The sequence below is a fragment of the Trichosurus vulpecula genome, chromosome 2, assembly GCF_011100635.1.
Source record: "Trichosurus vulpecula isolate mTriVul1 chromosome 2, mTriVul1.pri, whole genome shotgun sequence".
NCBI classification, from domain to species: Eukaryota; Metazoa; Chordata; class Mammalia; order Diprotodontia; family Phalangeridae; genus Trichosurus; species Trichosurus vulpecula.
The window spans coordinates 93174855-93193115 of NC_050574.1; the positions used below are offsets into that span (position 1 = coordinate 93174855).

The following is an 18261-nucleotide window of genomic DNA, read 5'->3' on the forward strand; positions in this document are numbered from 1 at the left end:
CCATCTCAAAATCTGTGGTGCTATACTCCTTAAAGTACTATCTAAATAAAAATCATTATATAGTCTATACCAGCCATTTTGTAAGATCTGTCATCTAGACAATTTTGAAGGTCACCGCTAGACATGACCAATAACATTGATGATAATAACTTGTAGGCATGCTCCCCGTGATCTCCACTAGAGAGCTGTCCAACTTTGAGCTGACCCTCAGCCCTGATGGCACAAGAGTTGGGAACCACAAATGCTCCAACCTCCTGGATTACACTGAAGTGAAGACTCATCATGGTTTCTTGACTGATGCTACCAGAAACTCAGAAGTGATTGGAGAGACGTATCCTTACCAATACAATGCAGCCATCAGGGGTTCTGGTACCTTGAGATTTTACCGCAACCTCAATCTGGAAGCCTGTTTATGGGAATTTGTCAGCTACTATGATATGTCTGAGCTCCTTACAGATTGTGGAGGTACCATTGGGACTGATGGGCAGGTAAGAGTTTGTAACATATGTTCTTTTGTCCCTAGTGACCAAGGTCATGGTTTTTAGAGATATATATATATATATATATATATATATATATATATATATATATATATATATATATATATATATATATATATATATATATATGTATATATATGTACATATATATGTATATATATGTACATATATATGTACATATATATATGTAGAAGAGTTTTGCTTTCTGCCCTGGAAACAGACTAAATCTCTAACTCAAACTGATAATCTTAATATAGAGATAGATTATAGATATAGATATATAAAAACATATGTGAGTACCTATACATACATCTATGCATATGTAGGTTTGTGTATATTTGTATGTGTGCCATTAGCCACAAGAGAAATAGATTATTAAGTATCAATGACTCAGTGAAAATCTATCACTAATACTGGAAAAAAAAGATAAAATACATTTCCTATTGACAGTGAATAAATAGCATTAGCATTGCCTATGAAGGATCGTACATCATTATTATTAGACACTTAGCCTTTCCTAACATATTTTGTTTTCTTTATAGAAGTCCTTAGAAATTTCAGCCCTGATTTCTGCCACATACAGTTTTTGATTTACATTCCCGTGCTCAGATATCTGAGATGACACATCATAATAAAATAAAAATGACATTAAAAACATAAATACTGATGACCAATCTAAGTTCTGTCTCTCCTCTCTTCACTTTTCCTCCCCATTTTTTTCTTCTCATTGTCTCCTTTATTATTTTTCCCTTATACTTTCTGCACTTTTGGTTCCTTTCTCTCTCTTCCACCTCTCTTTTTATTAATGTGTTCTTGCTAAATGTCTATCTATACCCACCACACACACACACACACACACACACACACACACACACATCGAAATACAAGTGGGTAGGGAACAAAACTGGAAAGCATTGGTTTTAAAAAATTGGTAATCACCATACTTAGACATTTTGCTATTTTAATACGACAATACTATAATGGAATCATGAGCCTAACAATACAGCTTCTTCCTCCAATCGTGTAGATTACAACTTCCTCATGCCTTCTTATCCTGTGTGGTTCTTTTCCATGTCCACCCTTAAATCCTCCACAGGGGATCCATTCAGGATGTAGGGGATCCTCCCCTAGAATCTAGTTCTATTGACAACTCATAAATACCAGTGGAGTTTGAGGGCAATAAATTGGTTATTCCTTAATCTCTCCATATAACATCGATTATCTCACTATCTTTTCTCATCAGACAACTCTCTGATAATATGCTTAACACTGATTTTGATGATCAGTGGATGTGGAATTTAAAACATGAAGAATTTGTTAATATTGACTCTTTGACTTGAACATCAACTAAAGTCTTACTTCAGTGCCTCATTGTGATGATCTTGGGTTCTTGAAGGCTATATAAGCACAATTAAATCTCCAGTAAATCTTAAGCAGTCCATTCTGTTCAATGACCAACAGAACTGGGTTTGAAGACTTTCAGCACTAGAAATGGTTACCAGGTGATAGTTGTCAGGTAATTTTTTTCAACCACAGAAACCAATAGATACCATCTTTACCTGGAGTCTATGGATAGATTTTACGGGGTACATGAACATAGATGGGGAAATAGAGCTTTATTTTCATTAATCTCTCTATTAGAAATTAGTAAAATTTAGCTTTCCTTCCATTATTGAAAACCATCATTCTGAGAAGTAGTCCATAGGCTTCACTATACTGGCAAAGGAGTCCAAGACACACAAAAAAACCATTAAGAACACCTGTTCTAAAGCAGGGAGGAGCTGTGATCTGCATCAATAAAAGAGATATGTACTTGTACCACTGAGTTGCCATATCCTCAAAGTATTTGATCTAAGAGTGAGGTTTTACTTCCTGTCAAATCACAAGAACAGATTTTTCGTAAGTGAGCATTAAAACAAATTCTGTAGTATAGGAGTTCTTAACCTTTTTTGTCACAGACCCCTTTCACAATCTTGTGAAGCATGTGGTTGCCTTCTCACGCTACTGTTTTGAACCTATGAAATAAAATACATAGGATTATAAAGGAAAGTAATTTTGTTGAAATACAGTTATCAAAAAAGATTTTAAAAAACCAAACAAGTTAGCAGGTGCCAGGTTAAGAACCTTTACTGTAGAGGTGTTTAGATAGAATTCATGGTTTTACAAATTTGGCTAGTGTCAGGAAATGCCTTAGGTGTGCTATTTTCATAAGGTGTTAAAATGTGGAAGAAGCAAAGTGAGAGATAGCTCCCTCTCTGTCTTATTAAACTTCAAAGCTATGAAACTTACTGTGTTGAGCCTGTGTTGATGTGGGTACATGGCAATGATCTCTCAGGGCTTCCCCAGACAGTAAGGCAGTGTATAAAACCTTCCTCTCTAGTGCCAGAAGAAATTGGTAATTGTACCTGCCGGTAAAAACTCAAACAAAAGAATCCTGTAATTCTTCCTCATCACTCAAAACCATTTAAATCCATCTGTAGAAATAAAGGTTCAAGCTGGTAAGTCCAGGACTTTATGTGTAGTAATTAGGCATTTTAGTTCCCTGAGTACAAACTGTCACCTTTTATAAAAGAACTTTTGAAACTTTTAATTCACTAATGCTTAGTATTCCTTAGCTGAGAACATTGTGTTTCTTAAAGTTTCCTAAAATAAAGGTGTTTTTATTAATAAAGCAGCATCTCCCCCCAAAAAATACTCTTAAGGTAGTAGAAGGAAAATTTTCATGTTACATTTTTCCACTACAGTGAGATTCAGGACACGTAGTTTGCTCTCAACTCTCCTGTTCACTAACCCTATAAGTATGAACCATTTATTAAGCACTTACTGTATACCAGGTACCATGCTAAACTCTGAGGATATAAAGAAAGGTAAAAAACTGTCCTTGTTCTCAAGGAGCTCACATTCTAATGGGATGAAATATATAAATAATTAGGTACATAGAAGATATAAACAATATATAGAAGGTAATACTATATATTAACATTAATACACTATTCATTTTTGTTAATATATTAATTAATATACTATGTGTAATATTATATCGTGTTCTTTAGTGATCAAAGTGCTATCATTTAATTACAACTAAAGGGGACTATGGAGTTCACCTAGTCTAATCCTTTCATTTTATACATGAGGAAACTGAGTCCCAAAGATGTTATGTGATATGCCCAAGGTCACACAAACAACAGCAATCTTCACACTTCACAAATGAGGAGACTGTGTCCCAAAGATACTGACTTGCCCAAAGTCACAAGACGATAAGTATCATATAACTTATTAGATTTGATCCTCACAACCTTGGCAGAGTAGGAGTAATTATCTCAATTTAACAGTTGAGAAAATTAAGGCATAGAGTGGTTAAGTGATTTTCTTGAGGTCACACAGCCTAGAACAGCCTAGAGTCCAGATCTCCCACTGCCAGATGTGGCATTCTTTCCATCAGTGTAGAATACAGCCCCTCCATACCTTCTCATCCTACAGCATTCTTATCATGGAGTTCCAGTTGCCGTTGCCATCATTTCAGGGCAAAGAGAAAAGGCATTTAGTATTTTCAAGCTCCCCCTCTTCACCTCTTAGCTTTCCTGGCTTTTTTCAAGACAGCTCAAATATCACCTTCTGCAAAAGGATTTTCTCAGTCCCTCCTGCCCATTGCTAGTGCCTTCCTCTTGGAAAATGCATTCCATCTACCCTGTTTGTATCTTGTATTAGCTAGTTCTTTGCATACTGCTTCCTCTTTTAGAATCTGAGCTCTTTCAAGACAGGGACAATTTTTTTTGTTTTCCCAGCACATAGGAAGAATTTAACAAATGTTTGGTTGCTGACTCACTGACTGTTATTAATATATTGAAGCTCTAGAACAGAGTTAAGCAGAAAGGAAAAAGGAGCTCTTGGTCACATCATCTGAGAAATCCTGTCTTATAGGGAGGAAGTCTAAAGCTCCACCCCCACCCCAACAATGTTTTCTAATTTGTAGAATATCCCACATCTCCTCAAAGAGGGAAACTTTAAATATGTGTCAGAGAAAATGCTTCCTGGTTCTAAGAACCAATTCAACCATGCTTTCTCGCTAGTGTTTTAAAACCAAGAAACTCTCATAACAATGTTTTATTAAACAAAATATTGTATGAATTTACTGAATTTACTAAAGTATTATATGAAGCAACAGGTACAGTATATAGAAAGCTGGCCTTGAAACAAGAATAATCTTTGACACCTACTGGCTATGCCCCTGCATCCTCTCTGTGCTCTTTGAAGTCTAAAAAGTTACAGATAAAGTGCCACCCTGAACTGGTCAAGGGGATTTTTCTCTTCTGGGAGTTTCTTCTGCCAATTAAAATACAGATCCAGTCCCTATCCCTCACCTACTGAACGTTTTATTTCTTAAGATTCTTTAGCCTCTCATCCTCTTTCCCTATCTCCAGAAGAATTTTAGAATTTAAGTGGGTCTCAGGTCTTATTTTGAGGCAAGATTTGCAAAGTGTGTACCTTGGATTTAAAAAAGTCTTTGGGATAATTCTGTGTTTTAGAACATTTGTAGTTGGTAAATTTCCCTTAGTTACCTAGCTCAGCTATGGTATTGTCCAGTAGTCAGTAATGTTTGCCATGTTGTGCTGGGATTCATGTCTGGGATATAGTGAAATAGCAGTTAACAAGCATGCTGTTTCTATTCTGGGGCAGCTAGGTGACAACAGGAGATAGAGTGCTGTGCCTGGAGTCAGGAAAACCAAAGTTTAAATCTGTCCTCAGACACTTACTAGCTGTATAACTCTGGCCAAGTTACTTAACCTGTTTGCTCCAGTTCCCCATGTATTGCCAGTCTTCTCCTTGGAAACATTGGAGCTTCCTGATTCAAAAAACATTTAGTAAGGACGATTGAAGAACCATAATAGCATTGGAGATAGAAGGGTGATGGTCACCCCTTTTCCTTTATGGGCAGTGAGTTTGGGACCTTTCCTCTAGGGAGCTCTTTAAGAACCTAAATTGCAGAAAAGCTGCTAACTGGTCCTTGTAGTGGGCCTTCCTCCCTTGAGAATTCCTTATACTACCAAAATCACTCATCTCTCTCAAAGGTTCAGAGAACCCCCAAATTAGCATGTAGTCCAAGAAAGTCTTGGCCAATGATTTTTTTAAGGAGGATTATTTTATAGGCCAGGTTACGCAGGATCATGTTAACTTGTTAAGTGATAGCATCTTGACTGTTTTTTTCACTTGTCATGCTATGTGATAAAGAGTTGGATTTTGATACAAGTCAAACCTGGGTCTTGAATTCTGCCTCTGATGCATGTGAGCTATGTGACTTTAAACAAGCCACTTAATCTCATTGAGTCTGAGTTTCCTCAACCATAAAATGGAGATAATGTATGTCACATGATTATTGTAAGGATAATATCAGATAAGCTATGTAAAACACTTTATAAACTATAAAATACAGTTTATAAAATGATAGCTAGAATTACATTGTACCTACAGTACAGTGAAAAGGATGCTGAATTTGGAGTCAGTGGATGTAGGCTCAGATCCCTTTGCTGCCACTGTGTAAACCTTCAGCAAATCACTTAATTTACCCTTGGATCAATTGCTCCCTTGATGAGAGCATCAGTCATGACTTGTGAAACCTCAGCCTTGGATGATTCCCATAATTCACCATTTTTCCTCCTAATTACATGCTGCTGAACAGGGGTAGATAAGTTGTGAAACTATATTGACTGTATTGGAGACAAATGTATGTTACATGATCTCAACTTAGTTCTCATTTCATAAGGCCAATTCTTTGCCATTTCTATACTCAATTGAGTCTCATCACAGTAGTTATTTCAAACCTGTCAATCCCTTCTCAAGCTTTCCACAGAACTCCTTGACCTAATTCTCAGCTGAGGAAATTGTTTCATCCTTCACCAAAAATAAATAAACAAACAAACAAATAAGTAAATAAATAAAAATGGAGGCCATTGCCGACAGGTCCCACTTTACCACCTTTCCATCTCATATCACTGATGTTTTCCACCACTACCTTCTCCTTCACTCTTGTCAACTTTCTTCATGTACACTTGACATCATTTCATCTTGTCTTGTCTTGTATATCGCCTCCTTTGTCATCCTACCCTCTCACTAATTTTTAATATTTCCATATCTGCTTTCCCTGCTTCCTACAAACGTGCCCATGTTTTCACCATAATATAAAAGCCTTTATTTTATCTAACAATCCACACAAGCCATCATGCTCCCCCTTATAGCTAAATTCCTTGAGAAGGACACCTGCAATTGGTACCCCTACTTCCTCTCCCTTGAATTTCTTCCATATTTTCTCAATCTGGCTTCCATTCTCATCAGTCAACAAAATTTGCTCCCTCGAAAGTTACCATTGATCTCATAATTGCCAAATACAGTGGCCTTTTCTCAAAACTCATCCTTCTTGACCTCTTTGAAACTTACACTGCTGTTCAGTCTCTTCACCTGGATACTCTCTCTTCCCTTTCTCTTTTTTACCTCTTTTTCTCCTTTTACTTATCTGTCCACTTCTCAGTTTCTTTTGCTGGATATTCATCCAGATCAGGGCTGTCAAACCTTAGGTTTTCATTGAAACAGTAGGCAATATATTTTGATAAATCACACTGCAGGCCGCATGCAGCCTCTGGGCCACATTTTGGACAGCCCTGATCTAGATCATTCCCATTAACTGTGAGTATCTCCCGAAGTTCTGTTCTGGACCCACTTCTCCCCTCCTTCTATGCTCTCTCACTTGATAATATCATCACTTTCAAGGTGTTCAACTATTATCTCTATGCAGATGGATCCTAGATCTATATATTAAGACCTAGTCTTTCCCCTGGATTCCAATCTCACATTACCAAGTACCTCTTAGACAGCTTGAGCTGGATATCCCATTGTCATCTCAAACTCAGTATGTCCAATAGAGAGCTCATTATCTTCCCCCCAAAAAATCCCTCCCCTCTCTCCATCTTTCCAATTATTTCCATGGATACTAGCATCATCCTAATCACCCAGACTAAAACTATAGCTTTATCCTCTACTTTTCATTTGCACTCATTGCCCCCCACATCCAATCCATTGCCAAGTCTTGCCATTTCTACCTTTGTAACATCTCTTATATGCACCACTTTCTCTCCACTGACATTTCCAGTACCCTACTATAGGCCCCCATTACCTCATGCCCAGACTATTGCAATAGCCTACTGGTGGGTCTGCCTCTGTCACAAGCTTCTCCCCACTCTAGTCCATCCTCCACTCAACTGTCAAAGTGATATTCCTCAAGTGAGAATCGACCATGTCACCTCCCCCATATACTCAATAAACTGCAGTGGTTAGAATGTGATCTTGAGGGCAGGAACCATGTTTCGCCTTTTTTTCTTAATCCCCCGGCACTTAGCACAGTGCCTATTATATCGGTAAGAGTTTAATCAATGCTTATTGAATGACTGATTATTCTTTGTTGTCCTCAGTTTTCTCATGTGTAAAATGAGAAGGCTGGACTTCATGACCTCTAAGGTCCCTTCCAGCTCTCATGTGATCTATTATTACTGTGATATGTTATGACAAGTGATTTTCATGCCACATTTTGGATATGGTACAGATTGCTAACACTTTATGCAATAAAGTTTTGTTTTTAGAATTTAAAAATACTGCATGTGACCTTGGACAAGTCACTTAATTGTTACTGGCCTCAGTTTCCTCATCTGTAAATTGAATGGGCAGGATTAGAGAACAACTAAGGTCCTTTCTAGCTCCAAATCAATGATCCTATAATAATACTCATCTAGTGAATCACATTACATTTTTACTGTTTAAGCTTCATCTTATTGGTGACTATGTATTTTTCTAATTTATCAATGTCAGTTTGAATTGTAATCCTACCCTCCAAGATAGTAATTTTCTAAGCAAGACCCTTATGAAATGCAGAGATGGTAGAGAGATATTGTTCTTAGCAAAAACTAACTCTATACTTCTTTGATTCTCTTTTCCTCTGTTTAAGTCTGTGTGTGTATGTGTGTGTGTGTGTGTGTGGTTTTATTCATATGACTAACACTGACTCTCCCTCTCTCTGGTTGTCAACATTGTTATTCCTCGCCAGCAGTCCTACCCCATGGGGTGAAAGTTGGTCATTGCCAACTTTCCTTGAGTTCAGCACCCCCAGGAGATTTCTAGTACACAGCTCTATGAATGACAGATGATGAAACCACAGAAAAAAATGCTTTGAGAAATATGCTGATGACAACAATAATAATAATAACAATAAACAATTTATAGACCACCAGGATGGGGAATGAAATACTTCTCAAAGATGCTCTTTTGTACATAGTTGAAAATAAATTTAATAATATAACTGTAATCTCATCTATCAGCATTATATATGGAGAGTAAAATTTTGTACACCACATAAGAATTTCAATGTCTTGTCAAAACTAAAACTAAATTGTATCCTCATGAAACTCCATTTTTAAAAGCCAGTTTTTAACCCCTGATACATTCTTAAACTGACCCTCAAAGGCAGCTACCTCCCTTCTCCCTTGTGCTCCTTTTATTATATTCCTTCTGATGTATAACATTTTTAAAAGTAACCCAAAGAGAATTATCGACCTAGAACTGGAATGACCTCAAAGGCTCCTAAGTCCAAAGCCCTCATTTTATAGCTGAAGAAATCAAAGGCTATAGAAGTTAAGTGACTTACCTAAGGTCACACAGGTAGTGAGGATCAAACATGAGACTATAAACCTAAGTATTCTGGCCTCACCATCAGGACTCTTTGTTCCGTCACACTCTGCAAATGGCATTAATCCAGCCCTTACATAGTTTCTCTTGTCTTTTCCTGAATCAAATTCAGGCCCCAACAAAAAAAGAGAGAGAGAATATTTATGTATCATTTTTACCTATGCCCTTTTAATTTACAGGAAGCAGAAATCACCATAGCAAAATACACTAATGTTGGTATGGGGGTAAAAAATAAACAAATAAAGGAATACCTGCCCTAAAGGAGTTTGCATTCTGTCAGGGAAGACAACATATAAGTATCCACAAAATAAGTAAGAGGTGATTTAGGGGAGGGGAGAGTGATAGCAGCTAGCTGGATTAGGAAAGGCCTAATATGGGTGGTAGTGTTTGAGCTTAGTTTTGAAGGAAACTAGTGATAGGAAATTGAGTCCACAGACATAAAGAAACTCGGTGTTGTTCAGTCATTTTCAGTCATGTCCAACTCTTCATAATTCTATTTGAGATTTTCTTGGCAGAGATACTGGAGTGGTTTGCCATGTCCTTCTCCAGCTCATTTTACAGATGAGGAAACTGAGGCAAACCTTGTTTCAATGACTTGCCCAGGGTCACAAAGCTAGTCTCTGAGGCCAGATGCAAACTCACAAAGATGAGTCTTCCTAACTCTAGGCCATCATTCTATTTACTGAGCCACTTAGCTGCCCATAAAGGAACTCAAGGTCACACAAAATGTTAAGGAGAAGTTCTAGGACTCAAACCCAGGTCCTCCAAATTCATATCCAACGCTCCCTCCACTAGACTATGCTAAAAATATGTCCAGCTTTAAAATTTCTGTAGAATTTAGATTTCTTTGTCTATAGATAAATGTAAATCTATCTATATACCCTTCCTTTATATACTTACAAAGGAGCACGTGGGCTAATTTTTCTACTCTTAGAAGCAATAAAGCCTGTATTGCCATCTTGCTTCTGCATGCTTCATGCAGATAAATTCTGTATCTGCAACTTCCATTTAGTTCCTGCCAAGCACTTAGTGAAAATTACTTTTCCTAATGTAATTCTTTACTAGAGTTGGTCCCATAGCTCAAGAAAAATTATTCAAATCAATTTTACTAACTACTTTAAGTTAAGAGAGAGAGCTTCTTGAGTACTTTTTTTTGGTAAAGTACAATAAATAGCTTGAATCTCCTATGACCAAATGAAGTCATGTAGCTTCTCTTCACCATTCAGTAAAGAGATCACATCTGGCTCTGGTCAGAAAAGGATGTCTTTACACTCACCTGCAAAAATTCTGACCATCTAATTTATAACATGAGGCATCTAGGTGGCACAGTGAATAGATCACTGGACCTGGAGTCAGGAAGACCTGATTTCAAATGTGACCTCAGACACTTACTAGCTGTGTGACCCTGGTCAAGTCACTTACCCCTGCTTGCTTCAACTTCCTCATCTGTCAAATGAGCTGGAGAAGGAAATGGCAAACTACTCCAGTATCTTTGCTAAGAAAACCCCAAATGGAGTCACAAAGAGTTGGACACAACTGAAATGTCTGAACAATAACAACTTATAACACAGATGTTACACAGCCAGAAGGACCATATAAAACATCCTCTAGAACTACCATCTCCCAAGCAGCTATAAGCATTGCCTCCAGCCCTCCTCTGTTTCACTGTAGCCAGTTTCAGCTGATTTGAACTCAGTGGTTATGTTGAATTAAAATCCAGTAAGTAAACAGTATGGCCTTAAAGGCTTAATAAAACTACCACCATGCTGTTTACATCCCAAGTACACAAAAGTTGTTTTTCTTAAGATTTATATGCTGGAGATTTTTTTAAATAGCCATTTTCCAAAATAACAAATGAAATCATTTTAGGGAAAGTTCCCCAAATGTCTCATTATTAAGTAACAATATAGGAGCAAGTACAAAAGGTAAAGGTTAAACATTGATGTTTCGAGGCTGTTATTTTCATTTTTGTAAAGAAAAGTAAGCCTGCTGTTCATTTTGCCTTCAAGTGACTCGGTCATCAGCCTTGCTAGGACAGAATCTTAACTTTAATACTTTGTTAGGTAAACAGGCAGCTGATAACATTGTTCAGTGGGCATGAATAGGCTACAGGGACATAACTCCTAGGATAGATATAGTTTTAAACAATAAACTTGGTGTTTAAGTTATAAGGTTTCCAAATTCCTAGGACCCAGTACAAAGATTTCAAAAGTAAATGAATAATTTGACTTAGCTGCTTAATCTGACTAATTCACCATCTGTAAACTATGGCAAATGTTTTAATATTCCTAACTACCCATGTTACAGTATCTTAAATTTATTTTTAAGCCCTTTTCAGAAAAAAAAGTTTCTGGTTAAAGTAAAATGAAACCAAATTATATGAAATACAACAAAACAAAATAACTTCAAGGTTAAGGGAATTATATAACTTCATATATGGCCAAATTTACAACTTGGATAAATTTGTAGGTGACTAACACTCTAAAAAAAAAGATGATCCACTGGAGAAGGAAATGGCACATCACTCCAGTATCTTTGCCAAGAAAATCCCATGGAGAAAATAATCCATGGGGTCACAAGAGTTGGATGCTACTGAACAACAACAATAGTCCCCAGCTACATGATTTTTCCCTCCCTTTCCAATGTCAGCCAATCTTTAGTTCTTGTTACGGTAGGACTAAAGTTCCAGATAATTTCTCCCATCAGAAAACTCTGTATAGCATGGCTAAGATCCTTTAACAATGGTACATAGGAAAGGGCATTGGGTGAGGAATTGGAAGAATTGTGTTCAAGTTGTAATGATACTAACTACTGTAGCCTTGAATAGATTAAGATCCCTCCCATACTTTGTCATCTGGTACAATGCATATTCATGTCTTCATGTAAATACCTCATAGAGGATCTATCCAAGGCAGCACTGGCCTTCCTCTCTTTCTTTCAATAATTTACTGATACATTGTAGCACTGGGGCTGTCAAGTTGTTGTCCCTACACTACATGGCTGGCCAACCTACTTTCTCTGACCAGCTATGTTCTGCAATGTCTTTTATACCACTCCTTGGTATGTCATCAGTAATACCTAGTAGTTCATTATCACCCTTTGAGGTGTCTATGATTTTCATTCTTCTGAAATCGTGATCTCTCATTTTCAATAGTATGTATCACTACTGTTACTGGGGGGTAAATGCATTTTGTCAGCAGAGTACAATTTGGGCTCATTTGAAACATTGTACAATTGTCTGAATGTGATTCAGTCCCATCTCCTCCTATCTAATTCTAGACCCAACTCACTAGCCTCTGTATTTGCTATGTGTCAGGCATGATGGTAAGCATTGTTGATCCAAGATACATCTATTAATATACTGATATAATAGGCTTCCCTTCCAACTGTAGGTGATAGTCTGGATAATTGGCATTCTTTATCCACTTTTTTTCCTTGTGGGAATAGCCAGGGTGACTGTTTTATCATGGTTTAGTCAATTTGATATAGTCAATTTCATTTTTTCTGATCCTGTTCAGTGTTGGTCATATCCTGCACTTTCCGACCCTCTCCAAAAAAGAAAAGTATTCACACAATCTAGGCATAAGGACTCTACAAACTTTTGTATTTTTTCTCAACCTCAAGCCACATTTTCTAGAATAGTTTTCATGACCCTTCCTTTTGCTAGAGTCAGGGTGGTGCAGAAGAAAGAGAACTAAACTTAGAATCAGAAGATATCCGCGTTCAAATTCTGCCTCAGCCACTATGTCCCATAGTATGCTGATGTATTGTATGATAGAATACAAACTCCTTGAAAGTAGGGACTGTCCCATTTTTCCCTTTTAGTGACTGGAAAGTAGTAGGTATTTAATAAGTGCTTTTTGCTTGATTTATTGCCTACTATCTAACAATCATGAGAAATGTTAGTATAACAACAATCATGAGTATAAGCTTAGAGCCTCAGTTTCCTTATCTGTAAAATGGGGATAAGTATTTAATTTAAAGGATTATTTTGAAGAAAATGCCCTGAAAATATCCAACTGCTGTGTAAATGTGAATTATCATTACCCACTTTTATTTTGAAGGGAAGACAACAAAGCATTTATTAAGCATTTATTGTGTCAGGCCCTGTATTAAACACTGGGGATATGAATACAAACAAAAAGAAAGACTTTCCCCGCCCCTGAGAATTTACACTCTAATTGGGAAAGACAACACACCAAAGGAAGATAAAAAGATGGGGAGTAGGGCAAAAGCATTTGGTGACCATGCGTCAAGGTCCCCAAGATGGATGGTCTGGAAGGTACTAACCAGAGGGAAAGGGGATAAGCATGGCACAAGGATGTGCCAGGGTGATATAGTAGCTGATGCTTAGAGGCAAAGTCCACAGAATCAGAAGCAGAGCCAAGAGAGGAAAGTTCTGAATATCAAATTATGTACTGACTTAATTTAAAGGATAATATTAAGTTCTTCATAGAATTTCCTCTACTTCATCCATTGCAATAGACATTGGAGCATAAACTTCAGTTACCTTCACGGTGATCTGTTTATTTCTGCTCATCTTCAGCACCAGAAAGCAACCTGATCCCTTGCCCAGGAAATGATGTTTCTTGTTGACTTTGGGCAAATGATGAAACCAACCTGTCAACTCTTTTATTCATCTCTGTGTGGATAACCTGTGATCAAGGCTTCCATTTACCTGCAGCATCTTTATGTTTTCTGGTTTTATTTATAGTGATAATATCAACATGGATGTGGTTCAAATCTTCTAAAAGCCAACCAAGAGTGAAATAATGTATGAAAAGGCCTAGTAATTATGAGGTTATTGGCACTGTCTGCTCCCTCTTCCACCAGGGATTCATTGTTTTCCTCTAAACATACTCAGTGAAATAAGTACTAAATTAGCTATGTTGTCTAATTCATTTGGCATATTGTGGGACTATCAAAAAGTGAAAAGTACTTTATTAAGTAAATTCAATCAGAAAGAGAGAGGCAGGAAGACAACAAAAAAAGAAACATCTATAAACTTAATTCTGTCCTGACCATAAAATGGAATTGCCCAACCATTGGAAACAGATGTCCCAGACATGTCTTTTGCCTTTATCCATTTCTGCTGCCTTCTGAAATATAAAGATGATGAACTACATGGGAGAGTTTTATTTAACACTCAGAAATTCTTTGGCTAACTCCCTGCTGGAATCATTCAACTAGTAGGCATTCTCAGTATGTCTTTGTGTGCTTTTTTGTGCTTTGCAGCACCTTGGTATTGTTCATCCTCGGTACTGAATAACCTCAACATATGTCAATACTATAAGGCATTAAGACTATTCTCCTAAATGTCTATTGTTTATAAGAAATGAAATAAGTGTAGGGGAAAGTAGGGGTCACTCTGGCACATTATTCTAAATGTCTGCTCTGTGTCCAAGTTAATAAATGAGTGCATCTGAAAATACGCATTTTAGTGTGCTTGAGAATTTTGAGTGCAGCTATAAAATGTACCTGTCCTGCTGCAGCTTCGTCTTTTGGCACAGCTGCTGCTATCATACCCTTTGTTCAATCCGTCTGCTGTCTCCACAAGTCACTAAACTAAATAAAATATGAACAACCAGGAACTTTTCTGAGTATGGGCCTCAGCATAGAAAAGAGGAGGAACAGAAATCTCATTCCCCTGTCTGTTTAAAGAAGTCTATTGATAATTCAAGCAATCAATAAGCCTTTATCAAGTGCCTACTATGTGCCAGGCACTCTGCTAACTACCAGGAATATGAAAAGAGGCAAAAGACAGTCCCTGGGAGACAATAAGCAAATAAATAAAAACAAAGGAAGCTATATACAGGATAAATACAAGACAAAATAAAAGTACCAAGGGTTAAATTCAGCTTGTTTTAAGGATGAAATCTGTCTCAGTTACAGCTACATTGATATTATTTCTTTTTTGAGTTGATTTTTCTGTTTCATGGCTAAGCCATTAAGGTTTAATTTTAAAGACTCCTCTGGAAACAAATATTACATAATTTTATTTACTGTTATATTTAGTAAGCATTTTGCATAAATTGTTTTCCAGCTATTCTTTCACAGTAGTCTGGCAAAGCTGACAGATTGAAACAATAACCATTTTAATACGCATAACAATTTCATTTTCTGTTGTTTAATTTTATCCACTCGGCAAACATGGGAAGGAAGGAAGACAGGAATTATACCCATTTGTTGGGACCAGAAAAGAGATATAGTGATGTTTCTTATTCCCCAAACTAAGCATTCCTTTCCTGATACTACTAATTGTCACTTTTCTGCCTGGATTTATTTTCTGCTTCCTTATCTTTTTTAACTGTCACATCCTCCCAACAGAAGGTAAGCTCCTTAAGGGCAGAAACTGGTTTTTATTTTGTCTTTCTATCTCCCTTGCATAGCACAGTACTTTGCCAATAACATCCACTTTAGAAATATTTATGGAATAAATGAATAAATTTTAAGTGTTTTCTCAAAGTCTTAGAGTTGAAGGTGGGGCTAAAACCCTGAACTTGGTATTAGTTCTATTAAACCATACTGCCCTTCCCTCATTTTCTCCATTTTACACATTATAAGGTTGATGAGCTACAATGGAGAATTCTGAACATTTTTAGGCAAAACTTGTGATGTATTAAATTGACATAGGAAAATATCAATCTGAGTTGTATGGAATTAAAGAAACTAAATAGTTTAGGTAGATTAATCACTTTTCCAGTAGTAACAAAAGGCTACTTAAAGATCAATTATTAAATTGCAGTAATGACTTGTGCCTATTAATATATTTTCTCAGATTACTTTTATGGATTTTAGCAAGTGACTGAAAAATACCAGTTGGCTGGGAATCACATAGCTTGGTAATTGACTTTTTCTCTTTAATGTAGGTTTGTTTGGTGATTCTGTGACTTAAATTTCATGAAAAGGGGTCAAATTATTGTAGAGTTATCAATTAAAGTTAACAGTCCATTGGTTTCTGTTGCCAACTCAGTAACGGATATTGGCATCCCTATTTAACTTCATCTCATTTGGGGCCAACAATTTCTTAAAAGCCTTAACATTTCCTTTAATTCTATTCTGATAGTACAAGTTATCGATAATGTCACCCAACCCAGTGTCATACACAAACAATTAACATTTACTTTTTTGAGCAGTCATTTTTCCCCAAGTATTTGATCAACTTCCAAGGCCAAACTTATTTTAGTAACGGACTATAAGAATTTGATTTGGAGGCATTGTCTCATCAGAGTGTGTCAGCCAGAGGGATGATGTGAACTCACTACTTTTAGGTTATTATGAACTCATCTAAACTATTTAACTTCTTTCTTACCAGCCTTGCAAGCAAACCAAAGAAATAAAAGTTAATGTGGGTGATTGAAATACAGCAGGGTATTTGGTGATGGATAACCATTTCTTCACACTGAAAATAAGTCTTTCCTAAATCATATCCCCTCACTTCCCCCAACCCCTCAACAAAATGTTTCAGTAAAAACATTTGTGGTCTAGCCGGTAAAACACTGCCCTGGGAATCAGAGGATCTAAGTACTTATTTTGAGTTAGCCTCTCGCTTTCTATGTGACCTGGAGCAAACAACTTACATTTTTGGCACACTGGTTTTCTCATAAAATAAGGACAATAGCTAACCTGTCACAGGTCAGTTGTAAGGTTTAAATCAGACCATAAATAGAAAACTTTTTGAAACCTAAAAAGACCCATAAATATGATTATTAATAGATTTGTTCTGCAATATAGAAAGATTTCTAGGTAAGATATTTTTGCTGCCACGTAGACTGCCAAAATAGCCTGTCAGCTTAAAGTCAGTTGAGTAACTCATACTTAGATACACAATAATAACTCCCCCAAGTTGATTCTTCTTTATGCCAACCCCCATACTTCAGGGAAGCACACAATTTTATGCCATGTTTCTATATTTATGCCCCCTTTTTGTGACATGGACCCTTTGGAAGTCTGGTGAAGCCTATGGACCGTTTCTCAAAAGAATGCTTTTTAGGACCTAAAATGAAACAAATAGAATAACATAGGAAACCAATTATATTGAAAAAAGATGTATTTTTTCCTATCCAATTTCCCTCTAAAATCTAGAAGTTAGCGCACCCCAAGTTAAGAACTCCTATTGTAAAGCAACTTACAAGTGCTTTATAGAAATTCCCTATTTCCTCAGGAAGGCCTGTATTGGAGGTTGTGTGACTTTGATAGTCAATCAGTCAGCCAATAAACATTTAATAACCATTTACCATCTGCCAGGCACTGTTCCTAAGTGCTGGGGATACAAACATAAGCAAAAGAAATATCAGCCCCCACTCAAAGAACTTACATTCTAATGTGGGAAGAGCAGCTGTAGGAACTGCAGGGGTCAGTAACTTGGTTATTTATCAAACATGTATGTAGGTATGTGTTGAATTGATGAATGAATGAAAAATCATTTTTAAGCACTGTGCTAAACATAAGGAGTCCAGCTAGAAAAAATTAAGGAAATACTTGCACTCATGGAGCACACATTCTAATTAAGGGAGGAAACACTAATAGAAGGATAAAGCTTCAGGACAGATGGGTGGGAGACAACACAAATGGGGTAGCAGGTAGGCCAGGGTCATCCCATGTAAATGACTAGAGTAGTTCCAACAGTATGTCTGGCCATGTTGGCTTGACTTCTGCCAAATTCAGTTTGATTCAGCTACCATGTGCCTAATATGGGCAAGGCATTGTATTTGACGTTGAGATGGCAAAAGCAAAAAAAATCCAAGCTTGTCACCATTCCTGTGCCTACTTTCCAGGAGCAATAGGAACAAACCTTGGCCTTCCCAGGCCAAAATGTATTGGTCAATCATTCAACTAGTATTTCTTAAGTGCCTACTATGTACCAGGTGCTGTGTTAAAATCTGGAAAGAAAGGCAAAAATATGGTCTTCTCCTTCAAATAGTTCACATTCTAATGGGGGGAGATGATAGACAAATAATAATATACAAACAAGATATAGACAGCATAAAATGGGCTAATCTCAGAGAGAAGTCATTAAAGTTGAGGAGAAATG

General features: G+C 36.9%; 1 protein-coding gene across 1 annotated transcript in view; it reads left to right on the forward strand.

Annotated features, from left to right (window-relative positions):
• FREM2 (FRAS1 related extracellular matrix 2) overlaps positions 1–18261 on the forward strand; it is a 222227-nt gene that overhangs the window by 189282 nt on the left and 14684 nt on the right. The window contains exon 16 of the mRNA XM_036746176.1: positions 157–488. Within this exon, the coding sequence (XP_036602071.1) occupies positions 157–488 (332 nt within the window). The remainder of the gene's footprint in view (positions 1–156; positions 489–18261) is intronic.